At 35.6% G+C, this 16945-nt stretch overlaps 1 protein-coding gene and 2 pseudogenes across 1 annotated transcript; all 3 read right to left on the bottom strand.

The window, feature by feature from the left end:
• Window positions 1-1058: 1058 nt before the first annotated feature.
• LOC149216626 (acetolactate synthase 1, chloroplastic-like) lies at window positions 1059-2195 on the bottom strand (annotated as a pseudogene).
• A 649-nt stretch (window positions 2196-2844) lies between these two features.
• On the bottom strand, window positions 2845-4161 carry LOC149216625 (putative multidrug resistance protein). The gene is made up of 2 exons (XM_089391251.1): window positions 3625-4161; window positions 2845-3252 (listed from the first exon to the last, which is right to left on the bottom strand). Exons 1-2 carry the CDS (start codon window positions 4143-4145, stop codon window positions 2901-2903), a joined length of 873 nt encoding a protein of 290 aa, XP_089247377.1. The 5' UTR covers window positions 4146-4161; the 3' UTR covers window positions 2845-2900.
• A 6452-nt stretch (window positions 4162-10613) lies between these two features.
• On the bottom strand, window positions 10614-11413 carry LOC149216624 (uncharacterized; annotated as a pseudogene).
• Between the last annotated feature and the right edge of the window lie 5532 nt (window positions 11414-16945).

The following is a 16945-nucleotide window of genomic DNA, read 5'->3' as shown; positions in this document are numbered from 1 at the left end:
ATTCTCAATCAAGTAGAGGGTTTTCCCAGTTGGGTTCCCTAGAAAAACAAGTGTTTTTATATTCTGCATCTTGAGTTACAAGTTAGGTTCAGATTTGTTCATTCAAGCATATCAGAATTTTCATGGAATTTCTACACATATGACATTGGATTTTCTCTCATTTTATTTTATTAACCTTATACAAGTGATGTGACACACATTCAATGTCCCCTGCACCCCTGGCTGTAGAGTGCACCTCACTTCTCTCAGGGCAAATGGCAAAAATCAAATATCCCAAACCAATAAGGAAACACATTTTCACAAAAGCAATCTGCTTAATTGATGAGATGAATGGATTCATATCTAGGTGCAACAATCTAAATTTTTGTTGACTATCTCAAATAGCTAGTTGCAGAACCTACAATTGTCTGGGCAGAAGAGTCTTCGAATGAAGAAGAGCTCCAATTAAATAAGAATGGAACATGTTCCCACAAAATGGTTCACTACAGAGAAGTTGAGCATGATTTACCATGCGATGTACAAGAAGAGATGTTTTGATCCAAAGACCCACCCCCAAACTTCACCCCACAACACCCGGTACTCTTTCTTCCTGAACATTGAATTTTTTTACTCTGGGAGCGATGTCCATTTGCAAAACTATAATTTAGAAATCGTTGTCAATGGTCAGGGTTTTATAATAATACAGGAAAGGTCAACTCTAAAATTCTAGAAACAACGAAAAATTGACTTTCCAACATATGTCCTACAATATGGAATTCACTAACTATTATAATTGTTAGACAATAGCTAAGTACAACAACAGTTACATCTCTAAGGTATCTGGCAAAGACATTTAGTAAAAATTCTTGACTTCAAGATCCCGAGTTAGCAATTCAAAAAATCTTTAAAACAAAAATTTCTTACACATAGGATGGGCATCTTTTCAAAGTCCATTGTCAAAGGCAGAAATAGTGAGTTACCATCAAACCTGTATGCCATATGTTATTATGCAATCCATGACACTACCACATTTATCCTCCTCGTATAGGTTATTTTCAATTCATCCTTGGATATCTTATGTGAATCTTACTTTGCAAAATGCTCTATGCAATGAAATGAATGCACATTTGCTATAACAAACAGGCAAATACAGAAAAATAAGAAGTAGAAGTAGAGATACAATGCACCACAATTTATGCCCTTGCCTCATGGGCCACCCAATATCAGTAGAAACAGAGATGAAAGTTTGTTGCATTCGTTCTTAGCAATCACAACATATAAACATAAAATCAAGACTTTGTGAACAATCTAAGGTGTCCAAACTTTCCCTGATTTATGTACCGTATAAGTTAGAGAAATAAAATGTGTCCTACCAATAAAATTGCAGAGGAGAGAAAATAAAGCTTTCTCCATACCTTCAAAAGGAAAACAATGAAAATGCACTTTTAGAACCTAGAATAATCTTATACAATGAGAAACGGCTTAGCCTCTTCTTTTTAGTATGCTCTTCTCCCATCACCTTCGGTTATAATATCTTTAAAAGCTCCACCACTGGGTATCATAGGCAAGACATGCTCCTGGTGTGGCACAATGGCATCCAATAAATATGGCTCGGGGTATCGAGCATTTGTGAAATGGCCTCCCTGACATCTGCTTTCTTTGTTACCCTAGCTGCTGGTATATTGCATGCATCTGCCATCTTCAAAAGATTGAGGAAAATCTCAGATTCAGCAGATGGATCCCCGAGGTAAGTATGTGCTCTGTTTTCTTTGTAAAAGCGATCTTCCCATTGAACCACCATGCCCAAGTGCTGATTGTTCAATACCATCATCTTAACAGGCAGGTTTTCTACCCTGATGGTGGCCAATTCTTGCACATCCATCAGAAAACTGACATCTCCATCTATATCAACAACAGTAGCCCCTGGATTGGCCACGGCAGCTCCCAAGTGCTGCAGGCAAACCAAATCCCATAGCCCCGAGACCCCCTGATGTCAGCCACAGTCGAGGTCTCTCATATTGGAACCATTGGGCTGCCCACATCTGGTGTTGGCCCACTCCAGTACTGATTATAGCATTACCATCAGTTAATTCACATAGCAGTTGAATGGAAAACTGGGGAGGAATGGCATCCTCAAAATCTTGGAAACTCAAAGGCCATCTTCTTTTATGTTCTCGTAAGTCCCCATTCCACTCGGAAAACTCCAGTCTATCATATCATTCTTGCAATTGTAAATCACGAAAGAAAAAATGTAATATATTTTTCTGTGTAATCCCAACCTCAGTTTTTTTTTAGGTTGTTCTGTAAATCACGAAAGCTACGTCGGATGTTAAATTTAATGAAATTTGTAAATCACGAAAGCTGCATCGGATATTAAATTTTATATACAATATATGAAAATTTAAAATACATACTTTACTGGGATGTTCATGAAAATGTAAGTTTGTTACATGTACATATTTCCACTGTAGCCCATCCTCAAGTAGAATAGAAGAAGATTTGCAATGCCATTCAATTCTAAAAACATCCATGAAACAAGGAAATTTACTCCGGATAAGATAATTTTCACATTAAAAGCAATAATAATAAGGTTTATGATTATTCTTTATAATCAACCGAGATATTTAATTCACTTTTTTACAACAGACAGCCTAATTATTAACCTCTCTACTTCTGAAAGCAGTAATAATAAGGTTTATGATTATTCTTCATAATCACTCGAGATATTTAATTAACTTTTTACAACATACAGCCTAATTATTATCGTTTCTGCTTCTAATCATCACCATTTAGCGAAACAACTCAAATATCAATTTTGCACTGACTGCCCTGCACTCTTTATAACTGACAACATTTGTGATGAGGAGTATGAGGGTTATTGCAGTTTAGCTTACACGCTGAATAATTGGTTAATGTGGTTGCTACAGTTTAATCAAACCAAAATATGCACCTCCTTCGCCTTTGCTCAGTAGAGAAGCGTGATTTCCTTGTTCAACAACCTTTCCATTCTCAATGACTGCTATACTGTCAGCATTCTGAATTGTGCTCAAACAATGAGCTACAACCACGCTGGTTCTTCCTACCATGACTCCATCCAGTGCTTCTTGAACAACTTTCTCCGAATGACTATCCAAAGCACTCGTTGCCTCGTCCAACAGCAAGATGCTTGGATTCTTTATAATTGCCCTTGCTATTGCTATTCTCTGTTTCTGCCCCCCAGACAACTGAGTTCCCCTGTTGCCGGTGTAGGTCTCATATCCATCCCTCATGCCACTGAAACATTAACAATGCATGGAATTTAACAAGAAGTCTGGCAAGTTGTTCATATAGGGCTTATTTATTTATAAGTTAAAAGAAAAAGATAACCTGCATTGAATTCAGTAAGAATATTTATAATAACCACTAATTTTTAGGTTTAAGAAACTTGGTTAATAAAACATGAAGTTTAAGATAGGATTCATGAAGTGTCCCATGGAAATTATGTTTTGTAAGTTCAGAGAAGTTTGTGAAACAACTTATACATCATGAAAAAAGAAACAACTTATACATCATGCAAAAATAAAAAATCGTGGTTGGAAAACAAATTTTGCAATGGCTGAAAAACAAATTGAACAGTGGTCAGGGGATTTATTTCAGTCTACTTACGAAATGAAATCGTGGGCATTGGCAGCCTTTGCAGCCTCTACTATCTCAGTTTCTGTTGCATTCTCTTTACCGTAAGCAATGTTCTCTCTGATGCTGCCTGCAAATAGAGTTGGCTCCTGCCCTACGAGGGCTATGTGTTGTCTCAGAGACCTCAAATTAAAGCTCCTGATGTCTTGCCCATCAATTAGTAAAACCCCTTTCAGGGGATCGTAGAATCTTTCTATCAGTCCAATGATGGTTGACTTGCCACATCCGCTCTTTCCCACTAATGCTATGCTGCTCTCTGCATCGATCCTGAGATAGAAATCTCTCAAGATCATGGCGTTTGGGCGAGCTGGATAAACAAAATCGACATCCCTGACCTCTACAGTGCCTTGGATATTATCAGGCTTAGTTTTTTCAGGGTCATCTGGGTTTATATGAGTATCTCTGTCCAAAATTTCAAAGACAGATGTAACGGCATCAGATCCCTTCGCCAGGTCAGAAGTCATACTCCCTGCATCTGCGATCATTCGACCCATTCTTGCGAAAACAAAGTGGTTTAATAAAAAGTCATGGAAACTGATATATCCGTGAGTAATAAGCTTCCCTCCATACCAAAACTCAAGTGGCCAATAGCATATTTCGAAAAACCTAGATGTTCCCAGGGCCAATCCTGCGTACCATGACTGTCTATTGATCTCTCTGCGTGGGCTGTAAACAGGGTATAGCAAAATCAAGCTGTAAACAGGGTATAGCAGGATCGAGCTGTAAAGCAGAATAGTGAATCACCACTAAATAACCGAGAGCTAAATTCATTGTTAGGCAGCAAGGCAGGTCGTGCACAGCAGAGTGCACAACAGAAACTGGAAACATTATTGCAACAGGTCGTGGAAGTGCAGTGGAAGAGCAGAAAGTGGAAAGCAGGAGGAGCAAAAATCGGAAAGCAGTTTTGGTGAGGGAGGAATAGTCCGAGAACATATGCCAGATGTCAATTAGAGAATCAAAAGGCAGACGACTAAACTCATTCAAAAGAAGGCCTATCGGCCTAATAATTCAAATTTTCAGTTAATTATAATCTTAAAATTAAATGATTATAATTATTTTAAAAAATATAAAGTATAATTAACACTAATTTATTTTAATAAATTTAATTTTTTTATAATACTTCATAATAATATGAAAAAATCTGATCATATATATATATATTTCCGATCAATATATTCGACTTTAAAAAGAAAATAAAAAAACATTGTTAAAATATTTACCAAAAACTTATAGATAAGAATATTGTTAAAATACTTAACAAAAACTTATATATACTTTATTAGCAATTAATCGAGATATTTCATATGAGAATCAATGGATCTTCTTCCCTTTTAATGCCAAATTTAGAAAGGGTAAATTTTCGTAAGCTTTTGTATTCAACAAACATGTTTGCGGATTTAATGCAAGCCTCAACTACCTCTAAGATTTTATGTATCTTCTTTGCGCAGGGAAGAAGGAAGATGGCTCTCTCACAAAAAGGGAAAGCCAATGAATGGATGGTTCTAGTAATTCTCGTATTAATTATGTTTAAAGAAAGCTACTGTCTCGCTTACTTATGGAGGTGGAGAAATGGTTCTCTGGTTTTTATTTGTGCTGGCTTCAACGCCATTGTAATGATGATAGTTTTCAATGTAACCTTGTACAGTTGGTTTTGACAAAGCTCATGATATTGTTCTTCAAATCAAATTAAAAATGAAAATCCCCGTGTGATGGAGACACCAAGTGTGTTTGCTACACATACATTCAAAGGACGTCATCATCCAAATCAACACCAATACATGCAATGCAGCGGCTGGTCATTTTATTAACCCCTGTTTGTCTTTTGGGTGCTGGCGACTGATGGAGGCGTGAAAAATTGGCAGTTTGTCTTGGCCTACCCTCCTCCTTCTCGTTCTTCGGTCATATGCATGGCGTGATACGTTCCGGAATCGATGTAACATGCATTTCCTCCTCGGCCAAATAAAATTCAAATTTTAAATGTCAAATTTGCGGGAATGCGTTCCATGAATGGTTATGTAATGTAATAGTCATCGGGCAGATGGCGACATGATGGATTTGTTTTGGACGGACCGGAAGATATATACTTTGCGGGATACAGGCGAAGACGTCGAGATGGTGCGCACTCACCATGGAAATGTCAAATGCCAGAAACTGTTATTGATATATTAAATATTCTATAGTAGTGTAAATAGGTAACTCTTAAAAACAAGTCACTAAGCCAATGATTGGCTTAGTGAATAGAAAGATCAACATACATGTCCATCCATCACCATGGTTAAGGTGTTAAGGTAGACCCTAGCAAAATTAAAGCCATTAAGGAATGGAAAATTCCCACATCCATAAAGCATCTGCGAGGATTTCTTGGGCTGACAGGGTATTATCAAAAGTTTGTTAAGAATTATGGGAGAATATCAGTACCTCTAACAATATTACTGAAGAAAGATGCATTTTCTTGGACTCTAGAAGCAACGAGGGCCTTTGAACATCTTAAAGACACAATGTGCCAAGCACCGGTATTAGCTATGCCAGACTTCACAAAAACTTTTATTGTGGAATGTAATGCCTCAGGAAATGGAATTGGTGTTGTTATAATGCAAGAAGGAAGACCCATTCCTTTTGAAAATCGTCCAATCAAAGGAAAGTATTTACACAAAGCTATTTATGAGAAGGAAACGCTGGAAATACTAAATGCACTTAAGAAAGGGTGACCTTACCTAATGGGAAGACACTTCAAGGTAAAAATAGATCACGATAGCCTTAAATACTTTTTAGAACAAAGATTATCTTTAGAAGAGAAACAAAAATGGGTCACAAATATGTTGGGTTATGACTTTGAAATCATCTACAAAAAGGGAAGAAAAACATTGTTGCAGATGCACTCTCAAGAAAGGATGAGGATGTGGAAGCATTGTTTTGTGCCATTTCTATTATCCAACCAGATTGGATAAACGAAGCAAGGGATGAATGGAAGAATGACGAAGAAGTGTTGGCACTCATTCAAAAGTTGTAGGAAGATCCTAGTACATCTAACACATTTAACTAGAAAAATGATTCGTTATGGTACAAAGATTTCTTATACCTCTATAAGAATTCCCAACTCAAACAAAATATTCTTCTCGAATTACACACCTCTCCGTTATGAGGGCATTCAGGATTTTTAAAAACTTACCACAGGGTTAAGAAGGATTTTTTTTGGAATGGCCTTAAATCTGTTATTCAAAAGTTTGTGGTGGAATGTTTGGTTTGCCAACAAAATAAAGTTGAAACAATTAAGACCCCAAGTTTGTTACAACCTTTATCTATTCCAAGTCAATGTTGGGAGGAGGTTTCAATGGATTTTATCACAGGTCTACCCAAGTCTGAAGGAAAGAGTGTCATCATGGTGGTAGTTGATAGACTTACCAAGTATGCACACTTTTGTGTATTATCTCATCCATTTAAATCCAGTACAGTCGATATTGCATTTATGGAAACAATACAAAAGCTACATGGAAACCCAAAGATTATTGTAAGCGACAAAGATCCCATTTTCACTAGAAATTTTTGGTCGGAATTATTTTCTTGTTTGGGTACTCAGTTAGCTCATGGCTCAACTTATCATCCTCAATCTGATGGGAAAACTGAGATAGTGAAAAAATGTTTGTAAGGATATCTTCGTTGCTTTGTAACTAATAAACATACACAATGGGTCAAGTGGTTGCCTCTAGTTGAATGGTGGTATAACACTTCCTTCCATACTACAACAAAAATGACCCCATTTATGGCACTTTATGGATATCATCTACTGTCCATCATATCTTATTTAAGAGAATATTCTAAGGTTCAAGCAGTGGAAGATCACATCGAGCATCAACAACAAGTTCTTCAACTCTTAAAGGATAACCTCACTTTGGTGCAGAATAGAATGAAACAATAGGCAGATCAACATCACAACGAAAGACGTTTTGATGTAGGCGAATGGTTATTTCTACGACTACAACCATACATTAAACAAATGTCCCTCAAGCAAGCTAAGAAGGATAATAAATTATCACCAAAGTATTATGGTCCGTACAAGGTGTTGCAAAAGATTGGTACTATGGCATACAAATTGGAGCTTCCTGCATCTTCCCAAGTGCACTCAGTTTTCCATGTTTCATGCTTAAATAAGGTTATAGGTGACAAGCTCCCAGTTCAAACAATATTGCCAGAACTTGACGAGGAAGGAAAAATCATATTGGAACCTGAAGCAATCACAAAAATAAGAACTCGACAGCTATGAAATTGATCAATTTAAGAGTATCTCATCAAGTGGAAGAACTTACCCGCTGAAGATTCCACATGGGAGGATGAGAATTTTATATAAAAGCATCCAGAACTACTCAAGTGTTGAGGACAACACTTTTTTGAAGGAAAGGGGCATGTTAGGTCCCTATAATACTAGTGTATTCCCCCATTATTATTGTCATTGTAGCCCTTATTGTTATTGTAGTGCCCATGTTATCCCCATATTGTTATTATTGTGCCCCATAGAAGCCCACTATTGTTATTGTTGTGCCCTTACATTATTATTGTTATGTCGGCTCTGATTATATTTTGACCCCTTATACTCCTATATATAGAAAAGAGGTTTTTTCATTTGAATCATCCAAGAATTGTTCATTTGTGTAATGTAAAGGAGGTTTCTTCCTCGAAGAGGCTGATTTTGAAGTTGTTGATCTATATTTTCTATCTTTTTGTGAGCTGGTTGCATAACACATACAACATGGAATTGTAAAAAGCATATATGTGATCTATTAAAAGGGAAGCTAAAATAATTAGCGAACATAGAAACAAATGAATATTCATTGAATTTTAATGATGATGAGCTCAATGAAGAAATTGAACCTCTCAAACTCTTTTACAACAACTACAGTTCAGTGAAAAGTTTCAACATGGATGGTTGTCCAATTAGTTTGGAAGTTGTGGATCTAGGGAAGGAATCCTCATTAGTTGTTGAAGACATGTTAGTGGTCTTCTAGTGAGGTTATGCTACAACTTGTGAATGTTGTTCAATAATTGAATTCAGGAGAACTGAGATTTAGGAGTGCAGGAGTGGAACTCGGGAATCCAACTTGTCTTCTACAAAGTTACGAGGGTTATAAGACAACTTGACGGAGGTCATGTTGATATGAAAATTGTTTAACCATTTAATGAATGAATGTGTGTTTTGGTGTCTATGGGTGGTTTCAATAAAAATTTTGTAATGTAAGCATTAAGGGGGGAGTTAGAGTTAATGCTTACATTCTATATTAAAATTTGGTTTGTGAATTGTTGGAGATGGATGAGATATTATCTCAACATCTCCTCCTAAATTAGGAATAAGTTAGATTTGAGAAACTCTATATTATAGAGAAATAGTTGAATGTAATGTGTATGTGCATGCATGTTGATGAATACATAGCTATGTGTGAAATATAATGTGTGATTTTAGTCATTCATTGTTTCAAAGACAAGGTAATATAGTTTTTAGTGTTTAATAGTATTTAGCCTAGTCACTTTATACACTCATGCTTAAATTTCTTCTCAATATATATGTTTATGTATTTTTTCTATTTTATATATGTTCGTGTATTATATTTAATTTGAGAATGCGTACTTAAAGGTAACTCCATGAATTCAAATGGTGTGAATATGAATATTGTAAGTAATTTTATCATATGTGATTGTAATTCAAACTTGTAATTTAAGGAAAAAAATGGTAATTAGGTGAAACCATTATATCATACTTTTAAACCAGTGATACATGGTAGTTTACTCCCTCAATTTGGAAATAAATATAATAAGTAGTTAAACTTAATATAACTAAGTACACTTTATCAAAACATAATTATTTACTCATAGTTAAAGTAAAAAGAAATTTAAAATGTACACACATTTACATTAATGTTTAATTTTTTTTTACAAAAACATTAAATTAAAAAAAAAGCAATTAAAAACCTTTTATTTATTATATGTTTTTACTTTATTATTATTTTTTTAAATAATTAATTTTTTTTTATCAATCATACTTTTTTTACTTTGTTAAGTTTTTTTTTTTTCATTTTTTATCATATTGATCCTCCATTCCCCAATATTAATATTAACATATATTATTATAATATTTAATTAATATAATATTATATATTAGTACTATATTATATTATATTATATAGTTAATACTAATTAGTTAACTATATAATATAATATATATAATCATTACTATAATATTTTTATATATGTGAGAGATATCATAACGATTATAATATAGTTAAATGTAAATTTTCATAACTATTTATATTGTAGATGGATGCTTTAACTTACTTACAATATAGTTAATATATATTTTTATTAATTAAATTAATATATATTTATAATATATATTATGAAATATATATTTATAATATATATTATGAAATATATATTAGCAAATTTCATCAAGTTAGTCTTGTATTCATTTGACATAGGATTTTGTATAGCTATGCTCTTGTTGCAGCATGCACTAGTGATTAAAGGATTTGAACACTAAACACCTCCTTACACTAATTTTTTTACAAAACCATTACTAATTAAACTACCACTAAAACTTATGTTACATATAATATTATTAAATCATACTTTATTTACATTATTTTATATATAACATTACTAAATCTAATTATACTTTATTTACATTATTTTATATCTAATATTACTAAATCTTATCTCTTTATATATAGGCATACTCTAAAAAAAAGACTTTTAAGTCAGAATTAGGCCAAACAATAAGACTATGTTCAAAGGAATTATGCCAAAAAAAATTGCTTCCCTGTAATTTTTTTTTTAGGGAAACCTGTTACACCAATTTATTTTGAGACAGTCAACTGCTATCCACAAATACACTGGCTCATATAAATTCCATAGAGTGTGACCTAACATATTAAATTTAAAATTTAATTCTTTGGAAACTGTAAAATTTTACACTTTTATTGAAATAAAAACAAATTAACTCCAAAGAAATTATGATATAACCTAAAGAAAAGCAGGTCTAATACGAACTTTCCTTGTCCTTGAACTTTTATGTAATCAACATCCAGAGCCTCCAACTCCAATGCAGACTACATTTCTTAAGACTACGACTTCTGTATTGTTAATAATTCGCTACATTTGTTAACGTTTTGGTTTTTATTAGTCTCGGCAGCAAAAGGGGTAGACGTTGGCGGGGCCCCCTTCTTTCTCTGCGTGAATTGAGCCTCTCGACGACGGACGTTTCAAGCACCGAGGTGGGAGTACTGGAATGATATTCGTCGAGTTGCTGGATCCAGCTATGGCAGTCAGAACGCTGGCTACTAGATGTGGTTGAGGAGATTTCAGAGGAGCCGGTGGAAAAGTTGGGGTTGGAAGTAAGTGGATTAGCTAAACCGGCGTGGGCCTGACGACGCTTGAAGGACTTACAAACAATTTCAAGGGGGAAGTTGAGAATGGTGTTGAAACCTCTCATGGCGAAGGAAGCCTGATCGTAAGCCATGGCCACCTCCTCTCCCGTTTCAAACGTTCCCAACCATACACAGACTCCATGCCTCGTTGAATCCCTTATCTCCACCACGTATTTTCCCCACGGACGCTTCCTCACTCCTCTATAATGCATTTCACTCGCTTTCGAGACCGAGCGCTGTAAATCCAAAGCCCTGGGCACACTCGAATTTCCACTGCAGCTTGCGCATGAGCTTGAGTGCCGACTCCAATGTTTCAATTGCAGTTGACACATTTCTCATTAGGGATACGGGCAACATCTTCTAGCTTGAGAAAATGGAAATAGAGTGGGACTATTCATTTATGTCGGGCAGGACTACCCAATTTGAATTCAAAATTTTGGGCGGCACTTACTAATTTGAAATGTTGGACGGGGACTGGGGCATTGAATGAATGTACATGGACGTATTGAATGAAGGGTTGAAGTCCAAGCAGTGCATGGACATGTATGTTAATATTTTCATGCACTAAGCCAATGATTGGCTTAGTGACTTGTTTTTAAGAGTTGCCGTGTAAATAAGCCTTGCAAGTTGCCATCTCTTACGCTTTCAGTGTTTGTTTTGGCATCCATTAAAATATACTTTATTGGACCTAGGCTTGGAATTTCACGAGGTAAATAGACTGAACTTTACATCTGCCATCGATTAAATATATCATTGGGTACATCTCTTAGGCTGTCAGCATGCATGGTGGTGGAATTGTACTGTGCGCCTATGGCCCACAATGTACCGTGTATTGACTCCACACGCAACGAGGCATATAGAGATAGGATACGCAAATATCTATTTTATAAGATAGATATTTTCAAGGACCGGGATTTTGGAATGGCATGCTTTGGCATATTTTGACTGGAATCGTACTAGTTTTCACGTGTTTTTCCCTTGAGTTATGTGGCCAAGTGTAGGATGGGTAACTCCTATTTCATAGACCATAGAAAAGTAAATGCTCCCTGACATGCCAGGCATTTAGCTTTCGCCCTCTGAGTGACAGCACGCGAATTGAGATAGCAGCCTGGAGAGAGAGGGCGAGAGCTAAATCCCTGGCATTTCAGGCAGCGTTTACTTTTCTATGATCTATGAAATAGGAGTTTCCGTGTAAGATGCCTTTATCTCCTTTATCTCTATATGTCTCTTTGTGTGAGTCAATACTCGGTACATTGTCGGCCATAAGATATTTTACATATTTTGGAGGGTTATGAGTAGTTTTCACGCGTTTTGCCTTTTGACTCATAGTGGCCCACCAACAACATCTCCAAGCCTAAGATACCTTTATCTCTATCTATCTTTTTGCGTGTGGAGTCAATACACAGTACATTTATTGTCGGCCACAGGCATACATTACAATTCCTCCACCATCCATTCGCTGACACCCTAAAAGAGATGTACCCAACGATTTATTTAATTTAATGGATGCCAGATGTGAAGGCCACCCAACGAGAAAGTATATTTAATGAATGTCAGATGCCAAGACAAAACGCTGACAGCGTAAGAGACACGACGTGAAAGTATATTTAATTGATGTCGGTATGCATTAGTCTATTTATTTTATGTTTGGGCAGGTTTTCTGCATATTTTCTTGGGTCTAATTTGTTCGGTCTATTTATTTTATGTTTGGGTAGGTCTTTTTTCAACGGTCTAATTTGTCCGGTCTATTTATTTTATGTTTGGGCAGGTTTTCTGCATATTTTCTTCAGTGTGATTTGTTAGGTTTATTTATTTTATGTTTTGGTAGGATTTTTTTGCATATGTTTTTGGGTCTAATTTGTTTGAATAGAAAAGAGATTTTTTAGAATTAAAAGTGTGAATACTAAATTCTCCACAACCCAAAGATCCCAATATATTTTAGTTGGCTCAATACTTTTTAATTAGCTATCAGTGTCTGTGTTAACATCATAAAGGCATCCCAGGCTTTGGCCAGAGAGAGTGTCTGTTTTAGCATCATAAAGGCATCCGAGGCTGGGCACATGGGTTGTTTTGGTGGAGGTGGATCTGGGCTTGGAATTTGACCAGGCAAAAAAAAATTAATCTCTAATTTTGAAATGTAGAGATTTAAATTAAAGGTCATAAATTCTGATCAGTGAGTGTAAATAAGTAAGTTTAATCTTAATTTTCTCTTTCGCTAAACAAGTATTATTTGGAGTCATTTTTAAAGATGGCTTACTATATTTATACTCTTTTATATATTAATTTTTAATTTAAATTTCTCATCTATATATATCAACATTTTTTTATGTTATAAGGCTCAAACTTTGAAAATTGTAAATATGGTGGCTTATCATGTTTTAGATATTAACTTCTAATTTAAATTTCTCATTTACATATATTAAATTAATTTTTTATATTCATTTTCAACAAAAATTTTTAATGTTATAAAGGGTCAAAATTTTAAATATGGTAGATGGTAGGTTGAGAAAAAAAAATGTCTTCAAACAATGTTGGAAATGATACTGAAAGACTATCTAGCAAGATATATCAATGTCCATCTCTGTTAACTTTAATGTCATCCTACCATATCTTAAAAATATGGAAGAAGGCTAGTGACAAAACAATAGAGCATAGTAGTTATTACAACATTCACATGCTTATTAATTGGGCATAGTAAAAATAAGAGTGGTCTAAGGAGTCTATAATATTTTTTGGAAAGTAGTGGAAATTTTGGTAAGATTTTGATAAAAGTTAGGCAGAAATTTCGGGAAATCTGGTGGTTATAGCTGTCAAGCTTTAGGATTCTGGGTGCTTAGGGGTTTTTGTGGTGCTAAATCTATTTACACCATTAAAAAAAGATTCACACCCCTATAGTCTGATTCTTTGAGGGGGAAAATAGCCACATTCTGATGAAAAATGATTTTCCCTGTAAAATTATGACCTCCATAAACAATATAGTAAAAATGTATTATTATATTTATAAATATTTCACTTTAGGGAAGATTGAGAGAATTTTGGTTCAATAGTAATAAATTTGATTTGTAAATTTTGCTGATTCAAGTGTTTTAAAAAAATTAATCTATTTTTATAATAAAAATAAATTTAAACAACAAAAACATGATTAAAAAAAATCACAAAAAAACTTCAAAATTTGATTACTAAATTTTATATGGTTCAAGAGTTTTAAATCAAATAATCTATTTTTATATTAAAAATAAATTTAAACAACAAAATAACGCAATTTAAAAAAAAATCACCTAAACTCCAAAAGAGTAAAATAGTTTGAAAGCGTCATATTTCAACCTTCAAAGCCACTGGTATGCCACCTGCCGACGTACATAATCTGTTTATCACACTCTGGTGACTACACTCCATCTCTTGGACAACGTACCTCATCAATGGCTTGTTCTCTTTGTATACTTTTAATTTATATTTCTGAAACTTTTTAGAGCTTTTTAATATTTCTGAAACATTTTAAAGCTTCTTGTGACAGGGTAGCAAGTAATATTTTTTTTTTGCTAAAGCAAGAGACTATCCTTCTATTTCATTATCCAAAAAGTAAAGTTACAACATTTACAAAAAGGCATTTACACTTCAAGGACTCAGGAAGAATTCGGTCACTCTGACATAGAAATGACCTTCCCCCCTGCAAAAAACAAGGCTAACCTTTCAAATAAGTCCTAAGGTTAGACAGAAAGATTTTTGACCAAATTTAAAACTCCGATAACCTCCTACTACAATATCTCGAAAGGCTTGACAGTACTGATGGCCCCACACAACTGCACCACCAAATCTGCCCGTCGATTCGTTCTGCAGAATCGGACGGCTCAGATAAATATCGCATCGCCAAGCTGACTGATTGATAATGCGCGATGAAAGGTGGTATTCCTGACCACCTCATGCCACGTGTCGGGAGCCCAGTGGAATCGCTCCCACAATCCCAATACCACTTACCACTCCGAAGCCAAGCGATCACCTGGAAACATCTTTGTGCCTGGTTTTCCGCTTCATATGAGGAAAGCCGGTGAATAGCTGCCACTTTAAAGAACCAACCACCCTGCCCACGTGAGCTCGCTTCAGAACTAATCTCTGAGACTGCCGCTGACTGTAAATAGGCCCCAGTGTTGTGATCTGAAGGAAAGAGAGGATAGGACGACTCACACCCAGGTATAAAGTAACCGGTCTGAGCTTGCCTTTCTTCCAGGACCCAACTGAAGTATTGTGACTGAACGTGCTTAGAAACCTTCATTCCATACCTTTTACTTTGGCCCAGTATCTAAAAATCTCTCTGTCCTCTACCGCTTGATCATTGCAGAGCGCTTTTAATCTACTCTGAGGTGTCTCCTGCCACTTCAGCTCAATTCTGCACTCTGAATTAATCACTCCTTGATTGGCTAGTGTATCCGCTAGTTTATTGGCTTTTCTTCTAACATGGTTGAAACTAACAGTTCGAAGACTTAGGAGATGATTTTGAATTCTCTGATACACTTGAATTAGTCTCCAGTGTTTTGAGACCTTCTCTGGCGTTGTTCCACAACTGATTCTTTTGACCGCATTAATGGATATCTCTGAATCTGCTTCGACAATGACATTTGAGCTGTGACTCAGTTTCAGAAGCTCTAAACATTGTTCCAATGCCATTAATTCAGCCATATTGTTGGTGGCGATCCCTAAATGGCAGTGGAAAACAAAGATGATGTTTCCTTCTTCGTCTCTTAACACTCCTCCATAACCAGTTGTTCCAGGGTTGCCTTTTGAAGCACCATCAATATTGCATTTCAGATAACCTTTCGGTGGAGGATGCCAAAAATCCTTATCCGTTTCTAAATCTTTTTCCTTTCTGCATTGTCCATGGGGAATTATCTCATGCATACCTAGTTGCATGAGAGTTCTCAACTCATACTCAGTGGGAGGATTCTTGGGATAATTGCGGACAGTGGTGCTGACTGTCTCCTTAATTTGTTTCAAGATCAGATCCAACAGGCGAAGAGGAATAGTTTTTTCTCCCTTGAAAATTCTTTTATTCCTTTCTTTCCAAACATTCCAGATAATGAAGCTTGGCGTAAAGGCCCAGGCCAAATTAAGGAGCTCATTCTCCGAAAAGTTTCTTCTCCACTTGTTTAGGGTGTTAATTATACTTTCTTTATCTTTGTCTGTCTGTTGAAAAATGGTGGCAAAATAATCCCACAACCAGGTGGTGAATGTGTAGCTGTTGAGAATGTGCTCCATTGTTTCCTCTTGGGCTTCACATAGCTGACATCTAGAAGGCCCAAGAACACCCCTTTTCCAAATATTGTCCCAAGTTAAGATTTTCTTGTGGTGAACTAACCACATGAATAGTTTGATCTTCATCCACCCTTGATGGCTCCAAAGTTGTTGCCAGGATTTTGCCGGAACGCAGGAATCAAGGTTCAGGATGATTCTTTTTGCTTCCCTAAGATTAAAGGTACCTTCTTTATTGAAGCCCCATCTTAACTGATCTTGTCCCTCTGTTACCAAGATCTTCCTTTGTTTTAATATACTCATGAGTGCCTCTGTCTTTATTTTTATGGGACTGTCATCTCTGCAGTCTATGCTTCTCCAATTTCTCCACTTTCCAGAGTTGTGAGAAAGATTCCAGAAATCTTTAACTTTGATTAATCCTTGGGAGTCTGTTTCTTGCTTGAGGCTCATAAAATTCTCTCCTAATAGCATTGGTTCTTGTTGCCATTTGTCTTCCCAGAAGAGAGCTAGATCTCCTCCTCTAATTTCCCAGAAACTGTTGTTTTGTACTAGGCTTCTATTTTCCTAGGCTTTATTCCAAATGTAAGAGCCTCTTATGTTTCCCGACATTCTTATAAGATCTCTTGTTTTCCAGGAGC

The sequence above is a fragment of the Pinus tabuliformis genome, chromosome 1_1 (genome assembly GCF_031772625.1).
Source record: "Pinus tabuliformis cultivar Carrire ecotype Pingquan chromosome 1_1, CPIR1, whole genome shotgun sequence".
Classification (NCBI taxonomy): domain Eukaryota; kingdom Viridiplantae; phylum Streptophyta; class Pinopsida; order Pinales; family Pinaceae; genus Pinus; species Pinus tabuliformis.
Note: the sequence above shows the minus strand (reverse complement) of the source record. Positions and strands in the feature narration are given on the sequence as shown.

What these genes read in the sequence shown, in the direction of transcription:
- LOC149216625 (XM_089391251.1), bottom strand. Translation starts at nt 4,145, where the DNA reads ATGGGTCGAATGATCGCAGATGCAGGGAGTATGACTTCTGACCTGGCG. An exon ending in AATGCCCACGATTTCATTTC is followed by an intron (nt 3,253 to 3,624) that starts GTAAGTAGACTG and finishes TTAATGTTTCAG; the next exon opens with TGGCATGAGGGATGGATATG.